The sequence below is a fragment of the Bactrocera tryoni genome, chromosome 1 (assembly GCF_016617805.1).
Source record: "Bactrocera tryoni isolate S06 chromosome 1, CSIRO_BtryS06_freeze2, whole genome shotgun sequence".
NCBI classification, from domain to species: domain Eukaryota; kingdom Metazoa; phylum Arthropoda; class Insecta; order Diptera; family Tephritidae; genus Bactrocera; species Bactrocera tryoni.
The window spans coordinates 57514697-57542121 of NC_052499.1; the positions used below are offsets into that span (position 1 = coordinate 57514697).

Below are 27425 nucleotides of genomic sequence, written 5' to 3' on the forward strand. Positions count from 1 at the left end.
ATAATGACATACACGTATATGTTATGTATCAAAAAAGAAAATTAACAACAAAAACATTTAGACAAAAATCGCACACGAAAAATTTAGATCTTTATATTAATGAAAAACTTCTAATACCCATTGGAACATCTAAAATTGTCATGCAATATTATAGTGCCTGTAATTTTAGTTAATCGCATATGGACAACGTGATAAAACTTTTTTTTTGTAACCTTATAACTTACAAACATAATCACTTAATATTTTTAATTTCTATTTTTTTATAATTTTGTGTTTGAATTTCAATAAAAAAGTATAATCAACATGAGACAAATATGTTTTTATTATTATCAGAATTAAAGCCAAAACAAAGCTCAGTTACAGAAATGCTTGTAAATTATTTTCCATATAAAATTGCATGTTAGGGTGCACAGACAGTATTCTTTGCAGCTTCATTGACATTCTGCTTCCACACGCGGAAATTCACCACATTCGGATCAAGTGTTGAATAAATAAATATCGGCATTGAATTGGTCATCATCCAGATATTGTCTTCGTCATCAATCTACGAATAATAAAAGACTCGTAAGGAAGAGATAATCAGAAGAAACAATTAATGGTTAGTTTAAAATATAAAATTCCTGCCACAATGAACGGTGTCACATCCATTGTACTAGTTTTCATTGGATATCTGGGTTTTATATCACATTATTTCTCTGCTTTTTTCGTTCCAATATTTTACGTTAAGGGGTTAAAGCACTTTCATTAATTTTGAATTAGTATTAGTAAAAGGAGACTCACTTTACAAAGTACAGTTAGGTGAACAACATGTTTGCAAGAGTACAATATCACTATATAAACTTCAGCTTACCGTCAAATCACTGGGATATATCATACGTTGTGCATCTTGTGCTACGGTGCCATGATTTTGTGCGGAAAATGGTTTGTTTGTATTCCAACAACCAATACCGTTACGTTGTATTTCCGCATAGAAAATAATACCGCTCTTTTGGTCACAAGAATGCATAGTGGATCGATGATTGTCTCCACGACTACCCAATAGACGAAAATCGTTGCCGTGATCGCTACGTGCGGCATTAGCCTCATTCTGCAGGACACTACTGTCCACCACGAACTCGTTATTGCTAGCCATCGGATGGAAGTACACCGTACGATAACCGTCTTCTGCATATGGACCGAGGGTAATCGAGAAGATACCATCATCCCAACGGAAGGTTTGGCCACCGATATACAGTTCACCAATGTTCGGATCGATGTCGAAGTAATTGTGTTTGAAACCCCACATGCGGTTATCCTTTAAGCTGTATGTATTGAGTTGTAAAAAACAAATCATAAAATTTGTGATTTTTAGTTAAATTAAATCCATTCAAATTTACCTAAAAACAAACAACTGTCGATGCACCAGATCTGGTACATAGGCGAAGGCGTCGTTGCATGCTCGTTCAAAAACATCTACAGCTATGCTTGCTAGTCCTCGCCCTATGTCCACGATAGTCTCTGGAATTTCGTAGCGATGCAATACCTGATCGTTCGATAAATCAATCACCCAAATTGCCGGTCGCTGCACCTGCGTGCGATTGTCTTTGGAATAGATCATAAAGGATTCGAGTATAAAGAAAGTCGACAAATTAGCTTTTCACCTTACCGGGATACTCGAGCATGCCCGTATCGATGAACCATAGGCGTTTGCAGGCATCCACCGTGGTGCGGTAAACCGAAATAATGCGTTTAGGATTTGCTGGAAAATTTGGCTAAAAATGTTTGCGCACAGATAAATTAAGCAATAATTACTTGTATTGCGGAATTTAGCACTCACATTTAGATAGTTTGTTTCGAAATCGGGGTATGCATGCAGTTTCGGACTATATTGTTTGCCATCCTTCTGTAAGTCGATGTAATTCAAGGTGGACGGTATGCCAATACTACGTCGTGGCGTTGTCACAAATAAGCGACCCTTGTAGTGTGTCACGCCCTGGGGCACATTATTGTATTGAATGTAAGAAGCGTTTGCGCCTTCATTTTCAAATCGTTTCTCTGAAAATTTTATTCCAAGTTTGTTTTTTTCAGCGCTTTTCAACAAGCCATGCAGTTGGTCGGGGAATACGATTGCATCGGCTGCAAATTTTGTTTTTAAAGAGTTAACAAAGGACAAGAGAGTAGCAAAGTACGAAAACAATAAATAGCAGTCAAACCGTAGTGATGGAATCATCCAGAGTTGACAATTCCTAAGGAATGAGGTTCTAAGTAAATGCATGCGATTCAGACAGGCATACCGAAAGTAATTATCGTAAAATTTATAAAAAAGGGTTTGTCGTATCACAGCTGGACGGTATCCAGTGAAAAGACTTTAAGCCTGCTGATAGATACTCACTTCCTAGGCAGCTCTAAAAACTTCACGGTGGAGCATACACTAGATAGTGAAACAGCGACAGATTCCCTTTCTGTAAGCATAATGTTAACAACCATTATCAAATGGGTATTGCAATTAAACTATATTCCTTCGCTATGGAGGCATAGTGTCAGAAAGTAAGGTCTCGGGAAATTAATTACTACTGATTTTCGAAATCCTATAAAGTTGCATTTAAATTCGGTCCGCAATATTGTCTTCCCTTCCAAAGAGAAGAGTGGGAAAGGGGCGAGGTGGACAAGAGAGAGAGGAGACAAGCATCTACAAGGAGAGGTCCAGACTAGATATTAAAGTATGAGGTGTTATCCTTTCTGCATACTAGATACCAAAATTGGCATCCTTTAACCAGACCACTGCAGTGTCTTCCAAGCAATCACAGCAATTAAAGAAAGCCTTCTTGTTCTGACTAGGAGTGTGCTTACTACAAGGAATATATTTATATATACAGATAGCCAACCGGCTTTGAAATTGCCAAGGTCTCTTAGAGTTTCGGCAAAGTTAGTGAAAGAATACCTTGATCACATAGTGGATTTAGCATTTCCAATTTGACGACACATCTGCAATGGGTTCCTAGACATAGTCTTATACCTGGGAACTGTAAAGCAGGTGAAATAGCTAGAACAGGCTGCACTCAATTAGAATCTGGAAAAGAGGCTCTGGCCTCTGGCTACTTGCAGACATTTAATCGTCAATCTCTGACGATCTGAAACCAATAGAAAATGTATGGAATGGTATAAAGTTCAAAATAGAAAGCAATAAATTCAAAAATTTTGATGATTTATGGGCTGGAATTGAGGAGCCTTGGTATTCAATCCCAAACGAACGATGTCAAGAACTGGTGTACAGCATGCAGCGAAGATGTGAGCGGGTGATTAAAAATGATGGATATACTACGAAATACTAACGAAATGAACAATCTTTTGCAATTTTTTAGAAATCTTTAATAATTTTTATAAATATTTGTACTTTTTTTTAAACCCCTTTTCAGATTGTGCTATTTATGTGTCCCAGCTGTCATATAGGATATTGATGCTTTCGTCTTTTTTTGGCGATAACAAAATACTTATTGTTTTAGCGTTTAGTAATATTAAAGTGAATAATTTTTAAAATAAAACGCATTCCTCTTTAAATCCGTAAGTGATAAACTTAAGGAATAAATGAATGTTTTCTTATTTGATGACCAAGTGTGCTATTTATGTGTCCATGACTGTATATTCAATATAAAATGTTCGTTTTATTTTAATATATTGCATTATTATATTCAATAATGAATTTTTATTCATTTTCATTCATAAAATCACTTTGAATAATTTTGTCCGGTTTTTGAGACAAAATGCTCCTACGTGCGACGTCTCGCAGGTTGCACTGATAAAACTTTTCGTTCTAATGAACTTCATCAGAAACACGAGGTGGTTCAGAATGGAGCCAATATAAGGATGGGGCTTTAGTAGGTGGCAGCACAATAAGCCTTCTAAAGGTGCAGGTGCGTCGTTACACGTCCATCTACCTACCTACCTACATAGGCTTCGCATATTTGAAACAGTATATTTTATATATACTCACCATAGATTCCCACAACGTAACCGGAACCGTCAGAGGCATATCAAATCGGCAGCATTCTTCTATATTATTTAGGGAATGCCCGATGATGTTTTCTTAAACTTTTAACCCATTAACTAATTAATATTTGTAAAGCACTTTAAAACGCTATAAACGCAAAAAAAAAGTACTTTCCACACAATTATCATCATTTAAGTACTATTTTGGGTTATTATTAAACAAAATGTTTTCAAAATTGATAATTAGTGATTTTAAGCCCTCCTATCTGACTTGTGTTATCAACAAAGTATTTGGGTACATATGTGTTTATGTTTGTGTATACGTGTGTACATGAAGAGATTCAAACGTGTATTATATGTATGAAACTAAAGATTCGCATTGCTCTACCGGTTTTAACCCAGATAAATTATTTTATAATACTTTATTATTTCACTTGACGATATTTCTGTGTACAACTGCATACAAGTTAATTTTAGAATCTTCAATTGTTGCAAGAGAAATTGATTAACTTACATGGTGGTCGTTTTTTATGTCCTTCTCCTCCAGGCAACTCTTTTCCGTTCTCATTCGGAACTCTGTCGCCACGATTGTAAAAGTCCATTTGTTTCCAGCCAAAAACCTCTATCATGCCATCACCGTTAGCAAATTGTACGATATTCACCATAAATACCAACAAAATCAATAAATAAATATTTTTAATAATCATATTTCTATATTTGTAAGACTTGGAGCGATCTTCGCCTATCGACACTGAAATGCCTACTAAAGGCGCCATTGATATAAAGCAAAAAACAAATAAAAATATAAAAATCGCTCTCCCGAAAAATCTCTACCTACAGCATTCACTCGTAAGTATATGTCTACATATATATTAATCAATGGATTCTCAGAAGAATTGTGCAGCATCAATTTCGGCATTTTCGGTCGCAAGCATTGATCTTTCGCAAAAATTTTGAAAGCTTAAATGCAGCAGAGTCAACTCAGTTTGCACTACGCACTCTCTCTGGGAATATTATTAGTATTTTGGTAACAACGCAGTAGTGAAGCGCGAAGTAGCTAAGACTGTAGGCAACGTAAAAGACTCACGAGAATAAAATTCTGCGTGAAAGGCGCATGAGCACCCTGTCAAAGAGATAGGTGTCTCGTTTGCTCAAACTTTACAATAATCGCTACCGTGAAACCATTTCATAATGGACTGTGAAATTCTTAAAGCGTAATCCGAAGATGGATCTGCATCGTTACGAGGCTTACGTTTACGAAATATTGATCCCATGTAATACACCAGAGACCAAAAACAGTGGCCTTTTTCCAGCGGTTCTGTTCCGGAGGAGGTCTATTATTTGGAAAGAACACCGTATTCCAAATACACCGCATTAACCATAAAACTTAATTGACCTTTCTCCGAAAATAGATATGCACTTTTATACAATAAGTAGTCCTGTTTAACAGCAGAAGTCTGAGAAAAACTGAGAGACTAATTGGCGTATATAACGGCAGATGGACATAGAAAAAACGACTCAGCTCGTGCGCTGGTCATTCATATATGTACTTCATAGAATCTCCCACGCTGAGAGTGGTTGCTTTCTGAGTGTTGAAAACTTATATACCCGCCGAAAATCTTCTTAGCTATATCCTTCTTGCGGGTTCTGACTGGACGATGGACGTCGCTGCTGATACCATCACGGCTTGGCATCTAGATTAGTTTCCAGAGCAGGTCATGGTGGTGCGAGCAGGCAGCGACTAGTTCTCCTCTTCTTTGTAACTAGCTTTACATACGGTACTGGAAGAGAGGGTGTATATCTACTTCTGCTATTTCTAATGAAGTAACTGGCAGTAGGTATAACACGCTAGAGGTAGAAGTTCCCTGAAAACAAAACTCTGTATAGACAATAAGAACAAGAAATTCGGCTGGGACATCAGCACAATCGTTGGTAGGAGAAGTGGCTATTACCACTCATGAACACAGCGAGTTAACAACAAAACATTTAGACAAAAACTTACACGAAAAAAATAGTTCTTTAATATAATGAAAATCTAATACACATGGGAACATATAAAAATGTGATGCGATGTTATGTGCCTGTTTTTTTAAATAAAAACTTTTTTATAAACATAATCACTTAATATTTTTAATTTTATTCATTTTGTTTTTGAATTTTTAATAAAAAATTTTGATAAAAAAAAATATAATCAACTTGATGCAAATATTCCGTTATTGTTACAAAATTATTAATTTTATTAACTCACCAGCGTTTGGGCAAAAAGGAGTTTAATTACAAAAATGCTTGTAAATTATTTTCTATACAAAATTATAAATCAGGCTGCACAGACAGTATTCTTTGCAGCTTCATTGACATTCTGCTTCCACACGCGGAAATTCACCACATTCGGATCAAGTGTTGAATAAATAAATATCGGCATTGAATTGGTCATCATCCAGATATTGTCTTCGTCATCAATCTACGAATAATAAAGTAAGGGGGAAAAGGTGCGATCAAGTAATACTGTACCAAAACGGAAAAAATACGAAATACGAAACAAATATTTCTGCAAAACTTATTTTAAAAAACATATACGCTTTCCTTTCATGTGCAAATGCATTTATCGGAAACGGAAGAAGTCACACGGTGCCATATCAGGTGAATATGCGGAGTGGTTAATGGTTAAAATGGGACTTTTTGGTCAAATAATCGGTCACAAGCGTCGATCGAATGTTGGATTCTAAACAATTTTTGGTCGTCAGTCAATTTGTGCGGAACAAACCTTTCGTAAGCCCAAATGTTCGGTGAAATGCGATAAATCGATGTTTTGGAGATGTTTAATTCCATTTCCATGAATTTCAATGATGATTTCGGCTGATTTTTGATGAATTCACGCACAGTTTCGATGGAATTTCCGGTGATCACGGATTTTGATTGGCCTACTTGTTGATTGTCATTTATGTCCTCACGACCACTTTGAAAACGTTGAAACCACTCGTGCACTCTGCTACGGGATAGGCAATCATCGCCATAAACTTGTTTCATCAAATGAAATGTTTCGGTAAAAGTTTTACCAATTTTAAAACAAAATGTAATTTTCGCACCGATAACACAAACATACTGACACTTAAAACTCAATAACTTAACTTCCAATTCTAAAGCACTAGTCGGCATATAGATGGCGCCACCAGGAGGCGCTAAATTCAAAAAGTACGGTTTACTTTGAAATGCACCTTGTAATATTCTCAGTTGTTTAGAACTAATAGCAATATATAGCAGGTTGGAGACAGTGACAAATGTGAGAGAACAAGCATTCCAAGTTTGATCTCAGTTTTAGAAAAGCCCGCAGTTACAACTTGATTGTTTAAGATGTTACTCGCTACACTTAGTGGAACATGGCGTTTGCAAGAGTACAATATCACTATATAAACTTCAGCTTACCGTCAAATCACTGGGATATATCATACGTTGTGCATCTTGTGCTACGGTGCCATGATTTTGTGCAGAAAATGGTTTGTTTGTATTCCAGCAACCAATACCGTTACGTTGTATTTCCGCATAGAAAATTATACCGCTCTTTTGGTCATAAGAATGCATAGTGGACTGGTGATTGTCTCCACGACTACCCAGTGGACGAAAATCGTTGCCGTGATCGCTACGTGCGGCATTAGCTTCATTCTGCAGGACACTACTGTCCACTTCGAATTCCGTATTGCTAGCCATCGGATGGAAGTACACAGTACGATAACCGTCCGGTGCATATGAACCAAGTGTAATCGAGAAGATACCATCATCCCAACGGAAGGTTTGGCCACCAATTTGCAGATCACCACCGAGTGGATCGAAATTGAAGTAATTATGGCTGAAGGCCCACATGCGGTTATCATTTAGGCTGTGTAATGAGAGATAAAGAAGAACTTATTAAATAATGTTATTTACATATATACAAATTATTTAGTATCTATTTATGATTACCTAAAGACGTATAACTGCCGGTACAACAGATCGGGTATGTAGGCGAAAGCTTCGTTGCATGCTCGTTCAAAAACATCTACAGCTATGCTTGCTAGTCCTCGACCTGTATCGACGATACTCTCCGGAATTTCAAAGCGGTGCAATACCTGATCGTTCGATAAATCAATCACCCAAATTGCCGGTCGCTGCACCTGCGTGCGATTGTCTTTGGAATAGATCATAAAGGTTTCAAACAAGTCCATAAGTATAAAGAAAGTCGACAAATTAGCTTTTCAACTTACCGGGATACTCGAGCATGCCCGTATCGATGAACCATAGGCGTTTGCAGGCATCCACCGTGGTGCGGTAAACCGAAATAATGCGTTTAGGATTTGCTGGAAAATTTGGCTAAAAATATTTGCGCACACATAATTAAGCAATAATTACTTGGATTGTGGATTTTCGCACTCACATTTAGATAGTTTGTTTCGAAATCAGGGTATGCATGCAGTTTCGGACTATATTGTTTGCCATCCTTCAGTAAGTCGATGTAATTCAAGGTGGACGGTATGCCAATACGACGTCGTGGCATTGTCACAAATAGCCGACCCTTGTAATGTGTCGCGCCCATAGGAACATTATTGTATGGAATATAAGAATCGTTTGTATCTGCATTTTGAAACCGACTTTCGATGTTGATCAATGGGTCATCGCGGGATGTTATTCGCTTATCGACGGTGCGTTTGCTTCTTTTATCACTTTCAAGCAAACCATGTAGCTGATCGGGGAACACGATAGTACCGGCTGCAAATTTTATTTTTATCAACGGTTATTAGGTTTAAAAGCATCGTATGTAATTTATGAATTCACTATGGATTGGCAATTTATAAGAAATGTCGCTGTGAGTAATTGTAAAAAACCGGAAGTGTTTTTTATAAAGTTAATAAAAAGCTTTGCCGTTCATTTCGGCGAAAAAAAAACTCAACTAGGCAGCATAACTGCCAGGCTCATCAGTACCATCCCCCACCTTCATCACGATCATCACGACCCAACCATAGCTGAACAATACCACAGCCGCAACAATCTCCACCTGTTCACCACTCCCTAAATTCCAAGGTTACAACTATTTTAAGACGACTCTACTAGAATTCCCTACTTCGTTCCCCCGACAGTGGGGTCTATATAATCAACCGATATAGATTTGCATTCGTCCAAGGTTTTTGAATGCACAGTATTAGTTGAGGAATTGAGACAAGTCGCATTAAAATCTGGGTTCGTTCCGGATTTCTAGTCCTAGAACTACAGCATTCCTACTGATTTCCTCAGAATTATCAACATTAAAGTATTATTTTGAATTGCTATTACACATAATGTTTTCCCCATTAAAAATTAATAATTATTTTAATCCCCCCTGACTTTAGTTATCACCAAAACTGTAGACTATATAGGTAATATTAATTTGTGTATGTATGTATGTATGTATTACAACGCACATGGAGCGATTCGAACGTATATTATATTAAACTTTTGAGTTGTTCAATCGCTTTGAACCTTGACAGATTATTTCATATCACTTTATTATTTCATTTGAAGGCGCGATGCATTCTTCTTAATTGCATTCTGATTAATTGTATAATCATTATTTCTTGTAATAGAATGCAATTCATGTGTAACAGTATTTTGAAATGAATTTGCTTACATGGCGGTCGCTTTTTATATCCATCTCCTACAGCACCACCTCCATCACCTCTGTTTCCGTTCTCATTCGGAACTCTGTCGCCACGATTGTAAAAGTCCATTTGTTTCCAGCCAAAAACCTCTATCATGCCATCACCGTTAGCAAATTGTACGATATTCACCGTAAATACCAACAAAATCGGTAAATATATATTTTTAAATATCATATTTCTGTACTTGTAAGACTCGAAGCGATCTTCGCAGATCGACACTAAAATGAAAACTAAAAGCGCCAATGTTATTAAGAAAATAGAAATCAATGTCGCTCTCTTGAAAAACCTCTGCCTACAATATTTACAAACGTCTATCTATAAATTAATCAGTGAATTCTACTAAGAACCATGTTTAAACATATGTATGTATGCAATTTACTATCATCTCCAACATCAACTTTCGTCATCTCAGGTCGCAAATGATTGATCGTTTGATCGTTCGCACGAATTCCATGTTCTATTGGCTAAGCTATATATGTAATTAAAGTCGAATGTACATACAAACTTATATGTTTGTACATACATACATATAAAGAGCAACCAAATCATATATGTTGATAAGATGCACTAGTGGGAAGTGACGAGTCGTGCCGGATATGATGGAAAACCGGTTTTTAATATGCTTTCTCCGCCAACTTTTCGCAGTATTCATAAATATGTTATTTATGTGTTATATCACACATACTTACATCTTTATGTATGTACGTATATTAATCAATGATATTTGAGGTAACATGAGAAAGATTTGTAAAGTTAATACAAACAGAGGCAGTCCAATTTGCATCCCAAACTCTCTCTCTGGGATAATTTTGTAATAGCACAAAGTTAAAGCGAGAGGTAGCTAAGGCTATAGGCATCTCAAAATACCGCCAGGGTAGTATCCTGCATGAAATATTGGGCATGAAAACGTTGTCAGTGCGACAGGTGCCGCGTTTGCTCACACCAGACAATAGTCACAACCGAGAAGCAGCGACGAAACATTGATGTCCTATTGTCCGGAAGTTTACTGGGTCAACACATGCTATATTAAACTCAACTGGAAAAAGAAAGGAGTACCGTTCTTTTAACGGACTAGAAGTTGATAAAAAAAGTGCTTATTCTCTCCAATAGGCAACTTTAATATACCTCGCCGTCCATTACTAAATCGAATTTCCTAGTTTTTATATAAAGAAGAACAAATTTCCCGTTTCACATTCGAGTTTCTAATGATCATCGTTTCTTATAATTTCATGACATCAAGAAGTAAAACATATTGAATCCAGATTGGATAATGTTAAAACTATGGGCTATTCACTCAAAATCGGACGAAATCATTAAAATTATACCTTTACAGTTTTAACGGAAAATTTAAAAATTTACAAAAATTCCCCTGAAGCGTTATCGTTGTTACAGTGTTACCAAAGTTCCCTTAATAAACCCAAAATTCTTTCTCTAACTTCTCACATTCAATACTGCTTGCATTTACTGACTATATATTTTTTTGTACTTTTTTTAATATTCACTTCGATGTTTCAAGTTTGTAAATTAAATTTTTAATAATTTAATTTATTATAGTTACCAAATTGTGCAACTCTGCAGAAAATAAAGTTCGCTGCAACTCTCACGAACGATATTAAACGACGAATAGAGAACGAAGCGCAGAACGAGGAAATTTCATACATCCGTGGAAAAAGAGAAAATTAAACAAAAGGACATTATACAAGTGCATAAAATAATTAAAAGTATAAAATTTATAATATTTTGCTTTAGTTTAATTATATAAAGGAGTGAAAAGTGCGTGGATATTGCAAAAAAACAACAAAGAAGTAAACTCGCTCAAAGCAACTAAGAGTTGTGGCTGCGGCAACCGAGTGAAAGTGTCGCGGAAATTCTGGGCTTCGTCTGCCCGCACCGCGTTGCGCTGTTTTTATGCGCTTTGTTGGGCTCCGCTGCTGGACACAAGTTTGCAGCGAACGTTTTTGCAAACGGACAAAACGAAAAATGCACTTAGCGAATGAAGTAATTAGAAAATAACAGAAAAGGTGGACAAAATAGAGCCAAACATTGTGAAAAACACGGATGGTGGGAAATACGGAAATAAAGTAGCGAATACCAACCGAACAAGTTAACGAATAACTGGCGCGTGCAACTACATTCAGTATTGCCTTAAATCGAAAATATATACATAGTTTTGTGATAAATTAGACAAATTCTATGTCTAAAATATATGCATGCAATAAGAAGAGTAATTGAGTTTATAGCATAAAGTTGTTAAGAGCAGTCTTTAAATGCGACCTCGTCCGTTTTCTACGTCACATCGTGGTGCTTGCAAGTGCGAGCGCGAAAGATCGCCATCATTGTAGATGTCGCAGGTACTGCAGCGTCATCAAGTCAATTGAAACTAAATTGTGCTGGTGCAGTTGAATTGCAACTGCATTAATAAGCACATAACTTTGAGTACAACTAATGGAATCAAGAAAGGCAAAAGATCTACGAGTGCGCGTACGACGCATAAAAGTAAACTCTTCCACCTGCAGCTCTAGCACTGCCCCAATAGCAGATGCTGTTTTTACATCAAGTAAGACGGAAGTTACTGACGAGATGGAAACGGAAACTCCATGTACCAGCAAGAGCACGTTGGTGCCATCTAATAGATCATCGCCTTCAACCTCTGATGGCGACGATTTCGCAACCGTGCATTTTAAGCTAGCAGCCGCATTAGAAGCTCATCTTCTTGATTGGCAAAGCATGAAATCTGCACTATTAGCTGAAGCTAAACTTAATTTCAAACTTAAAAGTCGTAGCAATGAGAAGACAGAAGATAATGAAACCGAACCACAAAGCTCTGATGTAGAACACCAAGATTCTGCTACAGAGGAGACGCGATTGAGTGGTGTGCTATTAAAAGCGCGGCAAGATAGTGATAGCAGCAGTACTAGTTCCAGTGACGAAGACGACGATGTGCCTGAAATACTTCTGCTGTCGCCAAAACCAAATGTGGATACCATGGACACTGATCGTTCAATGCTATTATCAAAACTGCCGTTTTCGGATCCTGGTGTGTCGGTGGTGGACGATAAGAATCCAACTGCGGCTTTATCAAAGATACTCTCTCTACCACCATTTGATCCACATGCACCCCATTTGTTAGTGCAATTAATCATTAAAAATGTAGTTTCGCTTACGCAATTGAGTCAGCGGGAAGACAATGTAATTGAGGTGGACATTAAGAAAAGCCTTATAGCGGAGTTAGCAGTTAGCAAGAAGCATCGCACACTTAGTCCATTCATGGTAAAGTAAAAGTAAAAAAATTAACTTTGTTTATACTAATGAATTTTTCTTTCTGCTTATATGAAGGATGCATCCAACATACATGTAAAGCACAGTAACGATGAGTTCTTTACATTTTGTTCGTGTAAAAATTGCTTGAAATATCGTGAAATTGTCATACATATAATGGTAGAGCAATTTAAAACGGCGCACATGGTGGTAATGTTACTGGATGTGCTAATAAAGGCGTACGGGCCAATGCTAAAGTAAGCAATCATATTTCAAATATCAAAACTTTATTACTTAATAAGTAAATATTAATATTTACAGAAATCGGACCGCTTACAATAAGTTTGAAAAACTTTTGGACGCTAATAAGGAAATATACTGGATAGCGTGTGGTTTTGTCTATAATAAAAAGGCTGAGCATATGGATTTCATATATGATGATTCCTTATCAGATAATATGATTTTCGTGCTTTTTAGTTCTATGTGAGTGTTAAAAATGTATATCAGTCCTTTTATTTTACTTACATTTTTTTTATTCCAGACTAATGGTAAACAACCCTCTGCTTTTGCTGCAAATATTAGCCTTTCACGTGGAATGCATCGTTAAGGCATATGCAGAAGGTTTTATCGAAATTGTTGAACCCGACAGCAATAAAATACCTGCTGAGGAAATGTTAACATGTATGTGTACAATCATAGAGTGAATTATTATATATGAGTTAATTTACATTTACTTTTACAGATATTTTGGATGGTTATGACGACTTGTGTCGCATATCGGAACAAATTTCCAGCTATTTGTTCGCATTCGAAAACGATTTTCTACGCAAATTCAACTTAACATGGACATTGCTGTGTCAACGCTTATATCAGCTACATGTCTACTCTAATCTCACTGATACCATGTTGGCTTGTATTATTACTGTAAGTGTAGTGTTAATTTAAATTCACAACATTCTTATTTAACATTAATATTTTAATTAGTTGAAAGAGGACGAACTAACCTCGCGACATGCCTCACTTATCAAAAAGTACATTCAGTTTGATGATAAAATGACATGTGTTGAAAAACGTTGGGCTGACGTTTGGAATGAACTTAACAAATTCAATTTGTCGGAAGCGGAACGCAAACGTCGAAAATGTCTACTAAATGTTCATCGCATATTCGATACTGTGGTACAGGATGCGATAGCCTTCTCATTGCAAGAATTCGATGATGACAATGATTTCTACGACTTTCAATGTCTGGAAAATAGGCAGCTAGCCTGGCAAAATATAATGGCATATACGAAGATGAAATGGCCGGATGGATTTTTCAAACCACCAAATACCTTGGTGTGCGAAGACAAGTGCAAGAAATGCAATGTGCTATTGGAATATCATACAGAGTGAGCTAATGGGCTTATTTTCAGAAATACTTTTTATATGCACCTCGGTAGTAAATTGTAGTGAATAATTCGGTGTTTTTTATTACAATATTTTTATATGCCCTGAACAGGATGTATTAAGTTTGCCACGAAATTTGTAACACCCAGAAAGCAATGTGGGAGATCCTAAAAAGCATATTTATAATTGAAGAGCATGACGAACCGATTTAGACATGTCCGTCCAGTCATTCAGTTTTGAGGTATCGATCTGAAGTTTTGTACACGTCTTTTCTCGCCAAAAATTTACTCATTTCTCGGAATTGCCGATGTCAGATCACTATAGCAAATAGTTGTCATACAAACTGACCGAACAAAATCAAATTTATGTATGGATTATTTTATTTGAACTTGTTTATTTAAATATATAAATAAACTAACTTAAATCTCTTGACTAAATATCAAATATTAACAATATCCGATAACTTAAAACATATTATGTACTGCGACGATTATCTTCGTAGGATGGTGTTAACCCAAATTTTGTCTGATTAACGCTTTTAAGACATTTATATTTTATTAGGTTTTGAAATGGTTCGACACAATCATAAAAAACTTGTTTACCCTTTTAAGCTTTAAAGAAGGCACATGTGAAGGGTATTAGTATCGGTGCAGCCGAAGTGAATTTTTTTTTTTTTTGTTTTTTTTTTTTTTTTAATAATAATGATTTATAATATTTAATTTTTATTTAGGAATTGCAAGTGTATTACATGCTCTATAGCTGGAGGACCATTGCCACCCCGACGCAACTCGGATAACACCTGCTACAAGTGTATGGCGCAATCGCTAATAGAAAAGGAAGTTAATCTGTACGAGTCGAAAATTTTAAATGTTTGCACAAGTGATGATTTTCTATCATTTGTGAGAAGTAATAGCAAACGTAAAGGTTCCACACAAGATGATCTGGACGATGAAGTTTCCAAGACATTGCCGGCCGTTGAAGGGAAAATTGACGACACCATCGAGTTGGGACAATATCATATAGCCTGGGCTGTTTTTCAGCATTTAAATAGTATGCTCTAAATTCTCTTATAATAATACTTTCAAAATGTATTTTATTGATTGAATGTTTGTTAATTTATGCAGATCGAAAACGTTATAGATACACATCTATTGACGAAAAATATTTTTGCAAAGATTGCACCAGTCCATCTTGCCTGTTAGCGCGTAAAATACTCAACAACGAAGTGACACATACTCTGTCTCTAAACTTGGTGCAATACTACCAGCAACTGTCGATGAGTATCGAAGAACTTCGTGCTATACTGCCAAACATTATGTTCTATAATCGAAAAATGATTGCTTTTAACATTGGATTCGATTTAGCGGATGTTCACGATCTAGTAGTGAAGATATATTGGACATTTATAATTTCTCTTTATGCTAGATATTTCATGGAGTTTGATCTTAAGTGCCCATTGAACTTAAGCTACTTTGAGTTGGAAAATAGTGACATTAAGCTGTGCACAGATAAAATAGTAGGCAATAAGGATGACACAAAGTTCGTTAAGTTTCTAGATAAAATAAAAAGGTAAGCCAATATTTATTTCACAAATTTTAAATTTCGATTATTACTAATGAATTCAAATAAGACACTCCTATAAATATCCTTAAAATTTATACTCGATAGTAATTATCGTTCGTTGTCAGAACTAACCATTTTGAATTGCTGAAACATTTCATAATTATATACTGAACCGGTAGTATTAAGTTTGTCACGAAATTTTAACATGCAGAAGGTCCAGAAAGTACACGAACTAGTCACTCAGTTTTTGACATATCGATATGATATTTTGCACATGTTCGTTTCTTAACAAGTAGCTGTTGACTTTTCGGGCACGCCGAGATCTTACAACTACAGCAAATATCTGTTATACAAAACTGTTTTTATATCTCAACAAATCTGCTGGAAAAACTTGCCATTGATATGCTAAGAAGACTGTGGAGGATTTGAGGTGTCCTGAATATGAATTTTAGTTGAAAATTTTTCCATCACGTATTTCATTTTAGTAAATGGTGATGGTTTGACCCCCACACCGCTTGACTACAACACAAAAAATTCATTACTATCATTTCACATCAAACAAAATTACTGTAAACTAACAAAAGGTTGAGATCGCACCACTTTAGCACATAACTGCCATAGAAACTGACCTCTCAAAATCAAGTTAAAGATCGAAGATAAAGGAGTATAGACCTTTATGCATTAAAAAATGCACCGGAAAGGTGTTATAGTGTCGGTGCAGCCGAAGTAACTTTTTTTTTATAAAATTTTAATTTGATATTTTTATATAAAATAATCTTTATAATAATATTTGCAGATCTCTGCAAGGTTTATTTGCTTTTATATCAAACGAATTTTGTTTTTCATTCCACTTTATTGTAATTTGTTAATAATATTTGTATTATCTTTTATTCACCTATAGTTTATCGCCTTTTAAAAGTCAAGTCGAATCAGAGTAAGTATATAGAGACAACTTTTTGTTTTTTTAATAATCAATTTCTTTATTTTTGAATTTCAGTTTTGCTTTTACTGTTGATGTACACACTGAAGAGATTCAAAAGAAATTGGATGAACTTCTTAATTTCGACGATGCGCAAAAGTATGTACATATTCTATACATTTTCAGAACATTTTTAAATTATATTAATAATTGCAGCAGCCCGGCCTTAAGTGACCAAATCCCACCGCCCATTACCAATATCGAAGCAACGACTGTTGTCGAGGATCATCCAAAAAAGAATTGCAAGGAGAAAATGAAGAAATGTATGCAACATAACCTTGAAAAATTCGAATTAATAACTTAATTTTTATTTTATTTTTTAGGTTGTTTCGATCATTCGGATTTGGGTGATCACTGCAAAGAAAATCATTCCAGCAAGAAGCGCATCAAAAAGGTATTTTTTTTATTGGTTTCTTAATATATAAAAAACAAATAATAACCGATTACTGTCTGCAGGAGTGCAATCATGCTCGCATGAACGAGACTCGCGATAGATTACGTAAAAAACTATCGCAACTGATAAATGCGCGTAAAAACATGAAAGCTGCGGCAGCCGCAGCAGCGGCAGCCAATGATCCACAGCAGCCGCCGCAACCACCGGTGCTGCCAGCTCAAACGACAACGCCAATAGCAAGCACGAGCACCAAGCAGCCACCTTCATTAAAGGCGGTAGCTAAAGCAGCAGCAGCAGCTACCGCCGCCAATTCTAAAACACATAATTTCACCGGCAACAAGTTGGAGGATGATGATGACAGCTTGGTTTGTTTAAGTACATTGTGTAAACGTATTAGTCATCTGCATATGAATCAAACTGCTTCGAGTGGGCAAAATGCGCAGCCAACAACGGAAACGCCCAATGGTGTGGGCAAAAAAGTTACACCCGCTGCAGTAATGGGCTCGTCCAGCATTCCAATGGCAAAGAGTGCAAATGCTGCCGCCTGGGAAGCAGCTAATCGGGAAGTCACTGCCAGCAAGATGGCTAATGGCAAAAGTGCTTCAGGTGGCAGTGAGAAGGGCGGTGGTGGTAGTGGTTCACGTGATTTGAGTGTGCTGAGTGTTTACCTGAACAGCTATTCGAAAGAGTTCCTAGATAATTACTCTCGAGATCAATCAAAGGTGCGCAAGTGGATAAATGAAACGTTGAGCTACATCGAAGGTGGAACGGGAGCTTGTAGTAGTAATGGAAAAAAGCCACAACCGCAAACTACCAATCCGAAGAAAGCTGCTAAAAAGGCAAAACAAAAGCAACGCAAAGAAGAGGAGAAACGCATTATGGAACTGCAGGATCTGCGCGGACAGTTTCAAGATATCTACTTCAAGGAATTCACTGACAAACACAAACTTAAACTGTTAAAGGGCAGTAAGAAACGTGACAAAAAGCAAATCGGTGAACTCGAAACAAACATTAAAAAGCTGCAGCGCGCTAAAGCAAGAGTGGAAACTGTGATATTGGAGTTGATTGCGACAGTAAAGCAAACAAATGCTGAATTTAAATTTTCCTATTTGCCTACAAAGGAGCAACAAGTGGAAAAGTTGAAGGCAATTGAAGAGAACGCCAGCGGCGTCGGTACAAGTGTGAGCCCTGATACCAATGTAAGCTCAAGCGTGCCATCCACAATCGCCAACGCCATTGATGGTATTAATAACCTGAATGCCGCTACCGGTATTGTGCCTGGCAGCAGCAGTTATGCACTGCCATCTGCTTATGCACATGCCAATGTGCCCAGCGCATCATTTTCTCCTTATCAAATTGACTTCCAATCTTCTCAAAGCGCTACATTGGGCGCAGGGGCTGCCACTGCGGGTTACGGCATGATTCGCGCACCCATGCCGACACCAATGTGCTATGCACCGCCGCCCCATCAAACACTCTCCCCAGACGTTGTCGCTGCCATGGCGGCCAACGCTGCCTGCAACTCGAATACCGACCCCTCCAAACGCATCGTCACAATACGCCGCGTTAACTTGCCAAACGTGCCAGAGCCACGTGTCACGGTCACCGCCAAGGGTAGCTCTCCGGATAAGGACAAGTTACTCTATACGTTCGTGAATGGTCAACTGGTACCCACTACGGCGCCGCCAATGACGCAACTGCCTCTTCAGCAGTTATCCAATGTCACGGAACCCCGAGTTACTGTCAGCGCCAAAGTCAATCCTGCGGACAAAGATAAGTTGCTCTACTCATTCGTGAATGGCCAACTGGTGCCAACATCGACGCCACCAATGACACAATTGCCATTACAACAAATACCTTTGCCACTGCCAATGCAGGCTCCATCGCCACCGCCGCCCATTGCTTCCAGCGAAATGCCGGCGGAACATTTATCATTAACAATACCACCGCCACCTTTATCAAAAACGCAACTGAAAAAGGAGAGGCGTCGTGCAGCCAAATTAGCTGCCGAACAGGCAGCAGCTTTGGCGGCGGCTAAAGAAGAGCAACTGCGACAAGAGCAAGAATGTGCGCGTGCAGAGAAGGCGAACCAACAAAAAGTAAACAAAAAGAGCAAATCGAAAACCGATGAACCAACACAACGGCGGACTGAAACAACAACTGCTAATTCGAAATCAAAGAATAATCCTGGTAAGAATGCGGTTACGCCCTCGGCGTCAACCACTTCTGTGTCAACAGCGGACGCTGTTGAGGGAGTACCCAAGAAAGGCAGTAAACCACTAATATCAGCATCACAACGACGTTCAGCATCCACAACTACTTCTTGCTCTGCCGGCACATCCTTATCTGCCACACCAGTCAACAGTCAAATGAACACGAGAGAAAATTCCGTGAGCAGTCAGAAGCCGACATTTGGGGCAGCTGATAGAGCCAAGAACATGAAAATGATGAACAAATCAGCTTCTCAGCAACACAAAACTTTGATTCAAACCGAAAAAACAATTCCGTCACAAAAACAAAAGGACATAGTTAAAGGACAACAACAAACCAATAAGGGCAATGGTAGCAATAAGAAAGCGCTCGAATCTGAAAACAAAGAGAAGGCAAAATCGGCATCTCCAGAGCCTTCAGAAACTGTGGAAGAAGAAATTGAAATGAAAAAGCGAAAGAAGCGTAAGAAAGAGCATACGGAACGAGAGCGACTTATAGACAACGGTCAGTTTGGCAACAATCCTTTTGCAACACTGCATACGCAGGATTCTGATTCCGACTGGTATTCAGATTCGTCAAGCTACGATGAAACAGACTCGGAAGACGATCAGCAGACGAGCCCAGTTGTCATTGTCCCTCAAAAGACAATATCAAACCCGCCTGTATCTAAATCTAAGGTAGCACTAAAAGCAACAACGACTACTACTACATCAGTTCCGATGGCATCGACAACAACAAATGCTGCACCAGATGTTGCAAAGCCAAAAACAAAAACTAGTGGGTTGAAGACAAAAGATGAAGGTACTTCTAATCAGCAAAATCTAAGATCACAGAATAAGAAAGGTAAACAGGAACAGCGAAAAGATGATGGGGGAGCCAAAAAACAACAGCAACACCAACAAACTGTCACACCACCGCCACCATCTCAACAACAATCGTCACAACCAAAACAACGATCTGCAACCCAACCACAGCGTAAAAACGATAAGGATAGGGAACGAGAACGAGAACGAGACAGAGACAGAGATACGGGAAGCTCTAAGGGTAAAGCCAAAGGAAAGGAAAATGTGCAAGCGGGGCAAAGCAGTCAGCCAAGTGGTACAGTAGGAAATAGAACTGCCGGCACAACTTCTGTTGTGGGAGCTACTACGCATCGAGAACTTCCATCGAAATCTGGTCGTCAATCGTCACGACAACAGAAGTTGACTGAAAACCCATCACAAAAACCAATGCAGAGCCAGTTACAAACGCAATCACAGGATCCCCCACGCAACAGAGGGGGACGAGGCAATAGAGGTGGCGGTGGTAATGGTGGTTGCAGCGGTGATGGTGGTGGAAATGATTCACGTCCAAAACGAGGCGGTGGACGTTATGAGCGTGGCGGTCGTGGATCTGGTGAGTTCCTAAAATTATTAAAATTTAAACACGTTTATATTATTCGATAACACATATTATAATACAAAATTCATCTTTCCACTCAAGGTGGTGGCAATGGTGGGACGAATCAAAACTCCTCTCGTCATTCTGCTGACCCCAACCATCAAGTCTCCGGTGCTAGTGCCAGCGTTGAGGGTAAACCGCTCTCTAAGCGCGCACAACGACAAGCTCAACGCAATAAAAAGTTCCAAAAACAACAACACTTGCACCACAATTACGAGGATTGCGGTGCAGGCATACCGAATAATATGGGCTACTTCAACCCGGATGAAGTTGTGATACCACCAGATCCGCAGCCCTCTTTACAGCATATACAACAACAGCAACGCCAATACAATAGCTTGCCGCAACAGCTCCAAGCGTTACATATTGGTGGCAATTTAAGTGTAAAAGTAAACGGTCAACCCCCGATGCAACCCAGTTACGCGAGTGTAAGTAATGGCGGTAATAATGCCACCTACCAAGGTATGGTTCCCGCACTAAGCATTATGGATCAATTAAATCGTGGTGTGCAGGTGGAAAATTTGTCGTTACCGCCCGGCATTACGCTCACCAAAGTGGATCCGGTTAAGAGCGAACAGTTGCGCCAGAAGTCCGAATCCATACGAAAACTATCCAAACCCTTGCAGCAGCAACAGGTACAACAGCCACAATCATTCCATCATAAGGCCGGTGCAACAATTATTGCACCACCTGTTGCTCCGGTTGGCAACTATTTCGGGGCAGCACCATATGCAGGTGTGGCAGCAGCAGCCGCTGCATTAGAGCAAAGTGGCATCATAATGGTTGAAGCAAATCCGACCAGCAATAATAACAACAAGAAAGCCTCTGAAAAAATTAATGCAGGCAGCGGAACGGCAACAGGTGGTGGGAAACCATCAAAAAGTAAGAAGCGGCGTAATAAATCGAAACAAGAGAGCAATGCACGTGCTGCAAATGCCGCTGCTTCTACTAACGGTCCAATTAGCGGTAATATTGGCGACATCGCTGCTGATCAGAAAGTTAACGGACAGCCGAAGATGATAACCTTACGAAATCCGATGTTCCACGGTGGTGCTGTTAATGCAGCGGCAACCATACTACAACAACAACCAGGACTCGTAACAGGCCGCCCGCTTGGGGGATTGCCGCTAGCCGCACCAATACCTATGGATCAACCAGCTGCAATAATTAAGAATGAGAATGGCATGTTCACTATACGCAATCCGGCGTTACACCAGGCCGTAACGAATGGCCTAGCATTGGGCGGTTATCGGCAATTCGGTAATGTAAGCTATTATACGCCGCAAGAAGCCGCTGCCGAGGCTGTTAGAGCCACTCAGCTGCAGCAGCAGCAGCAGCAACAACAACAGCTAAACTCTGCCAACCAAATGATTTCAACGAACAACAATGGTGACGGCAGTAGCGCCTCTTCGTCTTCGGCCTTCTCATATTTTTCGAATACCAGTTCGAATGCGAGCAGCGGCAATGCGCCGGCCTCGTCGTCTTCGTCGACTGGCAGTGTGGGTCCCGGTACAATTGGTAGCACACACAACACCATCAGTATTAGCTGTACAAGCATTGATGAAAATGGTGGCAGCACTTCATTAACTGGTAGTAGTGGCTGCGGCGGCGGCGGCGGCTTGACGGGTGATGCCGCGATAATTGCGCGCCCATCACCACAACAAAAATGCATCTCGGCCATTGGTAGTGAAGTCAAGAACGCATTACAGCAAAAGCAGAAATGCAAGGAAGGCACAACACAATGGCCCTCATTCGTGGGACAGGAGCTGCAAAATACTGTAGTGCCGGGAGCAGATAACTGTAAGTTAAAGCTTTGTGCAAATTGTGGATAACCAGAAATAATTCAAACCCCAAATTAATTATAATCGACTCCATTTTAATTTTCAGTGGCAGCTGCGGCGGCGGCGGCAGCTTATTTAGGTGGTGCAGGAAATGGTTGTGTTAGTAATGCCGGTAATGGTGGTGTTGGTGGTGGTGCAGGTGGCTGTTTAACCGCAGCCTCGTTGCAAGAGAAATATCAACAGTCCAGCTACTATAACGGGTTTGTTGACGTTTTCCCACCAACAGCGCAGACCAGTAGCAGTCAAATGTCGACACCAGTCGTGCATTCCGCCAATACCGGTTCGCTTTTCGATAGCGCCAATGATTGCCATTTACATCACCATAATTGCGGTGAGGATTCACCGCCACCCACCATCACCGGTTATAATTCATATTTGGATGGCATAACCAATACGGGTGTAATACGCTACGACGACGCTTCGTTCTTGAAAAATTTAATACCAGGACAAAATCTCAGCAATGAGGTGAGTTATATTTTAAAAATTATTTTATCTAAATTGATTTCGTTATTAAATGAAGAGCGCATATTGTATTTCTATTAACAATTTATTAATTTCGCAGTACCCGTTTTAGTATTAAATTATTAAATAATCCCGAATCTCAATTGTTTCAACTATTAAAATATGAAAAAAAAACGCTTGCCGAAAAATTGTTGATAGCATTGGCCTCCTTGCTTTTCACGAATGCTCTTTTGACAAGCACTAAAACTAAATCACATCGTACTTTTGTTGTTGCCTTGTAATAAAAAATGTGAGACTTTAGGAATACTGCTGAGAGAAACTTTAACTATTCTTACTCCTTCCTTTTTTTTTGCTTAGATGACATGAACTAATATATTTTTAACGGTATAAAATCAAGATAGACATGTAGGCGTTTAGAAACTCGCTTTAAAGTAAAAGTAACTACGACGCTTAAACACAAAAAGAATATTCAGCTATTATAACTTTTTATATGTGAAATTGAATACCGAATATGAAACAATTTAACAAATTTTCGATAATTTCTATGAAATGAAAGTTTTGCCATTCTTTATAAAATTTACTTTAAAAAGGTCTCCATTCACAACATAAACGACTCGAATTTTACACGAAGTACGACATCACCGGTAGCACATCGTGTGGAAATCACGCCGGTCTACCGCAGTAGGCCAACGTCAACGACTACGAATATATACGAGCATTGTCCAACATCAGCAGCACTCACCCAGAATGCATTGAGCGAGCAACAGGCGAAATATCATCCGACAGTTGTGCCCAATTACAATGATACTTTAGCCGATTACGGGAATGGTAAGCAGTCTATAACAAAAATGAATTAAATTTAAAAATATTTGTAGACTTAAGTACATTAAGGGATTATTAGGTGTAGTCTGACTTGAAAAAATTACAATTTTTTGCCATAAAATTATTTTACTCTATAATAGCTTTCAGAACAATGCATGTAAAGTTTTATGTATATGAACGTTACAGAGGTCCCAAGAACCCTTTGCTAGTATGCGAATAACTCGAAAAGTATCTTTCATACTTTTTATTATACAACTAAATTTGTAAGTTTAGCCCCTTCGAATCAATTCTTAACCTAAATATTACAAAAATAATAATAATTCCCGATCCTGTGGTACACCGAGCTTTTAGCCGAACTTCTGACAGATTTGTAAAAGTATTTGACAAGCATTGAGGTTTGCCATTACCTTTTTAGAGGGAATCGCTTTTGAAAAGGCCATTTTGATGTTAGTTGGAAGCTCAAAGTAATATTGAATAGTTTAGGCCTATCTGAAAAATTACTAACCTAACTAATAACTTCCATACTCTTACATATGTATGTATATCTGCAATTGATACATATACGCTTTATAATTGAAATATTCTCATTGTTATTCAGATGCTGGCATGTTTGCAACAAATAATCTCGTTAATTTGAATGAGCTCGACGCGGGCAGTGCTGGCACGGAATCTGATGTTGAATCCTATCAGCGTTATAATTATGAATATGAGAGTCAGCAACAGCAGCAGCAGCAACAAAATGCAATGCTCGACCTAAACGAACTGCTAATCAAGAAGAGTTCACACAGCCCGCATGCGCAATGCGCTTCTCCATACCTAGACGAAGCGGCCATGGACAGTTTTGTGCAAAATATCAGTACTTTACAAATATCAGCAACCGCAGATGAGCAATGCGGCGGCCACATGAATGGGAATGGCAATGGCAATAGCGGCGTCGGCAGCGGTGGTGGTGGGAACAATAATGGCCGTAGCAGTGTGGGTGCGGCCGGTATTCCGAGTAATTCTGCTACCACAACGACGGCTAATGGTTGGTGGTAAATGCAAAATGCAGCGTTTTTGCTGTCGCCCAATATCTATTCTAACGAAACTGCACACAAGTGAACATATTACAATACAAGCTCGAACATATGAATACAAATAAACATATTTACAAATATACACAAACCCACACACACATACACATGTCAACATGTTGTTTATGTTAACTATAACCGTTAAAAGTCTTAAATTGTCAATTTAAGTAAAACGTCAAGATGTCAAAGAAATTTTTCTGCACCAGTTTACATTGTCGTGTAGTGACAGCTCGTCGGTCGGTGGGTCATTCGTAGAATGGCGCGCAACTGTTTTTCGCAATTTATACACACAAGTAATAAAAAGAAAGCGAAGAAAAAATAATAAAAAATCTATCGAAAACAAGTAAAAATAAACGAAAGTTTTGTCACATTTGAAAATGCGATAACACAAAGTTGCAAAATACACATACTTACATACATATATATACAATAATGATGATAAAAATTAAACTAGAATGCGAGTAAAATACATACATACATTGAAATACATCATAAAAAAGAAAATTACATAGATTAAACACTGCTTTCATTTATTTGTGTCCGTGGCTTATCCACATTCGAATTTAAGTAAGGAACATACATTCATTATATCACAGTTAGTTCCGGTTCTACCACCACTACATGCACCGGGTAACCATAAAGACACGGAAATACAAAACAATTTAATTGAACAGCTGTGTGCATTCATGATTATGTTGCACGTATATGTGCATGCATATACATATGTGTGTGTGCAACATAGGGGAATTTAACAAATCAAATGGTTTTGAATATACGAACATTTTGGAGGCACATGCTTGTGCTCGTGAGTAAAGAGTGCTGCACGTTCGATGGTGAACGCCTGCACCAAAGTATTCACATTGACCTACATATGTATGTACATATTTACATAATATGTATGTATTAAAAAAAAATGTCTATCTATGTATGTGCAAGAATTTTATTTTTCTATTTTCTTTCAGCTTTTGACGCCAACTCAAGTTGCGAATTAGCAAATAAAAAAAGATAATTGTAATAAAGAAAAAAATAGTAATTTTTAAACGTTCAAACGCGAAAGAAAATCCCGATGAACATTGTAAATAATAAATGTGATGTATTAAATATGCACTTTAAGGTTGTTTCAATTAAATTCATATGTGTGAAGGTATCATATTCATATAAAGTAAAATAAAATTTTCTTTTAGGGAATTAGTTCAATTTAAGGTCGAGGTGTTATCGTTTTTGCAACGTCAGAAAGAACCTCTCAAATAATTTTTAAATTATAAACAGTAAAAGCAAATACATTTTCTCTTATTACATGGTTCCAACACCGTTACATCTTCTAATTGAAATATATTGGGTCTATAACTATCTATATTCGAGCGATTTTTTTTTGCCAAAATTGGAAAGTTTATTTAAGAAAAACGTACAATAATATGCAGATATTCGAGCCTCAATCCCTGCAGCAGTATAGCAAGGCAGCATATTCGACGCAAGAATGTTGCAATATAAGTATCAGTTGAGTCTTTGCAAAATAACAACAGTGTCGCAATATTGGTACAGCTATTTGCTTGCACGAACATCCCCTATTCAAACAATTGTCCATCTGAAGCTCTAGCATTTTTTAACCTTTCTCGCAATTTGTGGTTTCCATTTCAAAAGAACTGCGTCAACTTAGCAGTCACGAATGAATCAAACCAATTTTAGAAACCCTGTTCTGATTTGCACCGTGTTCCCGTGAGGAAGTTTTGTTTGCACTGACAGGACCTAATAGTAGTCAGAAGGGACAAAGTCAGGGACTTTAATTTCCAACCGTTGTTCTTCAAATAGTTTTTCACCATACTACTTGCAATATGAGTTGGGTCATTGTCATGATGGAAAACTATTGCCTTATGTCTAGTTATAGACCCAATAATTACATGGAAATGTTGGTTGAAAGTAAGCAAGAATCACTGGTTAATTCTAAAAATAACTGAAAGCTGAGTGCCCAAAGGTATAGCAAAAGAACTGTTTGCCATCTTCTATCAAATTGCACGATTATAGTTTTACACTCATTAACTACGTTGAAATTCTGACTAAAAGTAGCTAGGGAACACTGGATAATTATAAATAGCAGATAGCCGAGAGCTATAACAAAAACCTCAAATCGTCAATTTCGGCACGGACTACTTTGCCACAGTATTAGAATGTCTTTTGGGGGCTGCATTTATAGTAGAATGTTTTTTTACAACAGCAATGTTCGCTTTGAACTAGTCAATTATCTGAGAATTGCTGAGGTACACTGTCTAAATCACACCACAAAAAAAGTCAGGAATTCAGGTGTAGAAACATATCTGTACAGTCAGTGTCAGCTCAGCTTAGTGTGGCTGGAGTTTTGGTTACAGT

The 27425-nt window shown here is 38.1% G+C and overlaps 3 protein-coding genes across 4 annotated transcripts; 1 reads left to right on the forward strand and 2 right to left on the reverse strand.

Annotated features, from left to right (window-relative positions):
- Positions 1–347: 347 nt before the first annotated feature.
- Positions 348–4673, reverse strand: LOC120766875 (L-dopachrome tautomerase yellow-f2-like). Its single transcript, XM_040092609.1, has 6 exons — positions 4481–4673; positions 1817–2115; positions 1646–1751; positions 1377–1581; positions 851–1301; positions 348–544 (listed from the first exon to the last, which is right to left on the reverse strand). The coding sequence occupies exons 1-6, from the start codon at positions 4671–4673 to the stop codon at positions 401–403; spliced, it is 1398 nt and encodes a 465-aa protein (XP_039948543.1). The 3' UTR covers positions 348–400.
- Positions 4674–6174: 1501 nt separating this feature from the next.
- LOC120766865 (L-dopachrome tautomerase yellow-f2-like) lies at positions 6175–9867 on the reverse strand. Its single transcript, XM_040092599.1, has 6 exons — positions 9602–9867; positions 8375–8706; positions 8205–8310; positions 7924–8128; positions 7390–7840; positions 6175–6427 (listed from the first exon to the last, which is right to left on the reverse strand). The coding sequence occupies exons 1-6, from the start codon at positions 9804–9806 to the stop codon at positions 6284–6286; spliced, it is 1443 nt and encodes a 480-aa protein (XP_039948533.1). The 5' UTR covers positions 9807–9867; the 3' UTR covers positions 6175–6283.
- A 1396-nt stretch (positions 9868–11263) lies between these two features.
- LOC120766414 lies at positions 11264–26166 on the forward strand. Of its 2 annotated transcripts, none has more exons than XM_040091866.1 (17): positions 11264–12902; positions 12969–13147; positions 13212–13373; positions 13432–13571; positions 13633–13814; positions 13875–14278; positions 15007–15326; positions 15401–15845; positions 16741–16773; positions 16837–16917; positions 16975–17081; positions 17142–17212; positions 17275–20818; positions 20906–22663; positions 22751–23169; positions 23757–23994; positions 24587–26166. In XM_040091866.1, exons 1-17 carry the CDS (start codon positions 12078–12080, stop codon positions 25024–25026), a joined length of 9348 nt encoding a protein of 3115 aa, XP_039947800.1. In that variant the 5' UTR covers positions 11264–12077; the 3' UTR covers positions 25027–26166. The 2 variants fall into 2 exon arrangements, with proteins under 2 accessions (XP_039947800.1, XP_039947801.1); XM_040091867.1 differs by having other exon boundaries at positions 16978–17081.
- The last annotated feature ends 1259 nt before the right edge of the window (positions 26167–27425 follow it).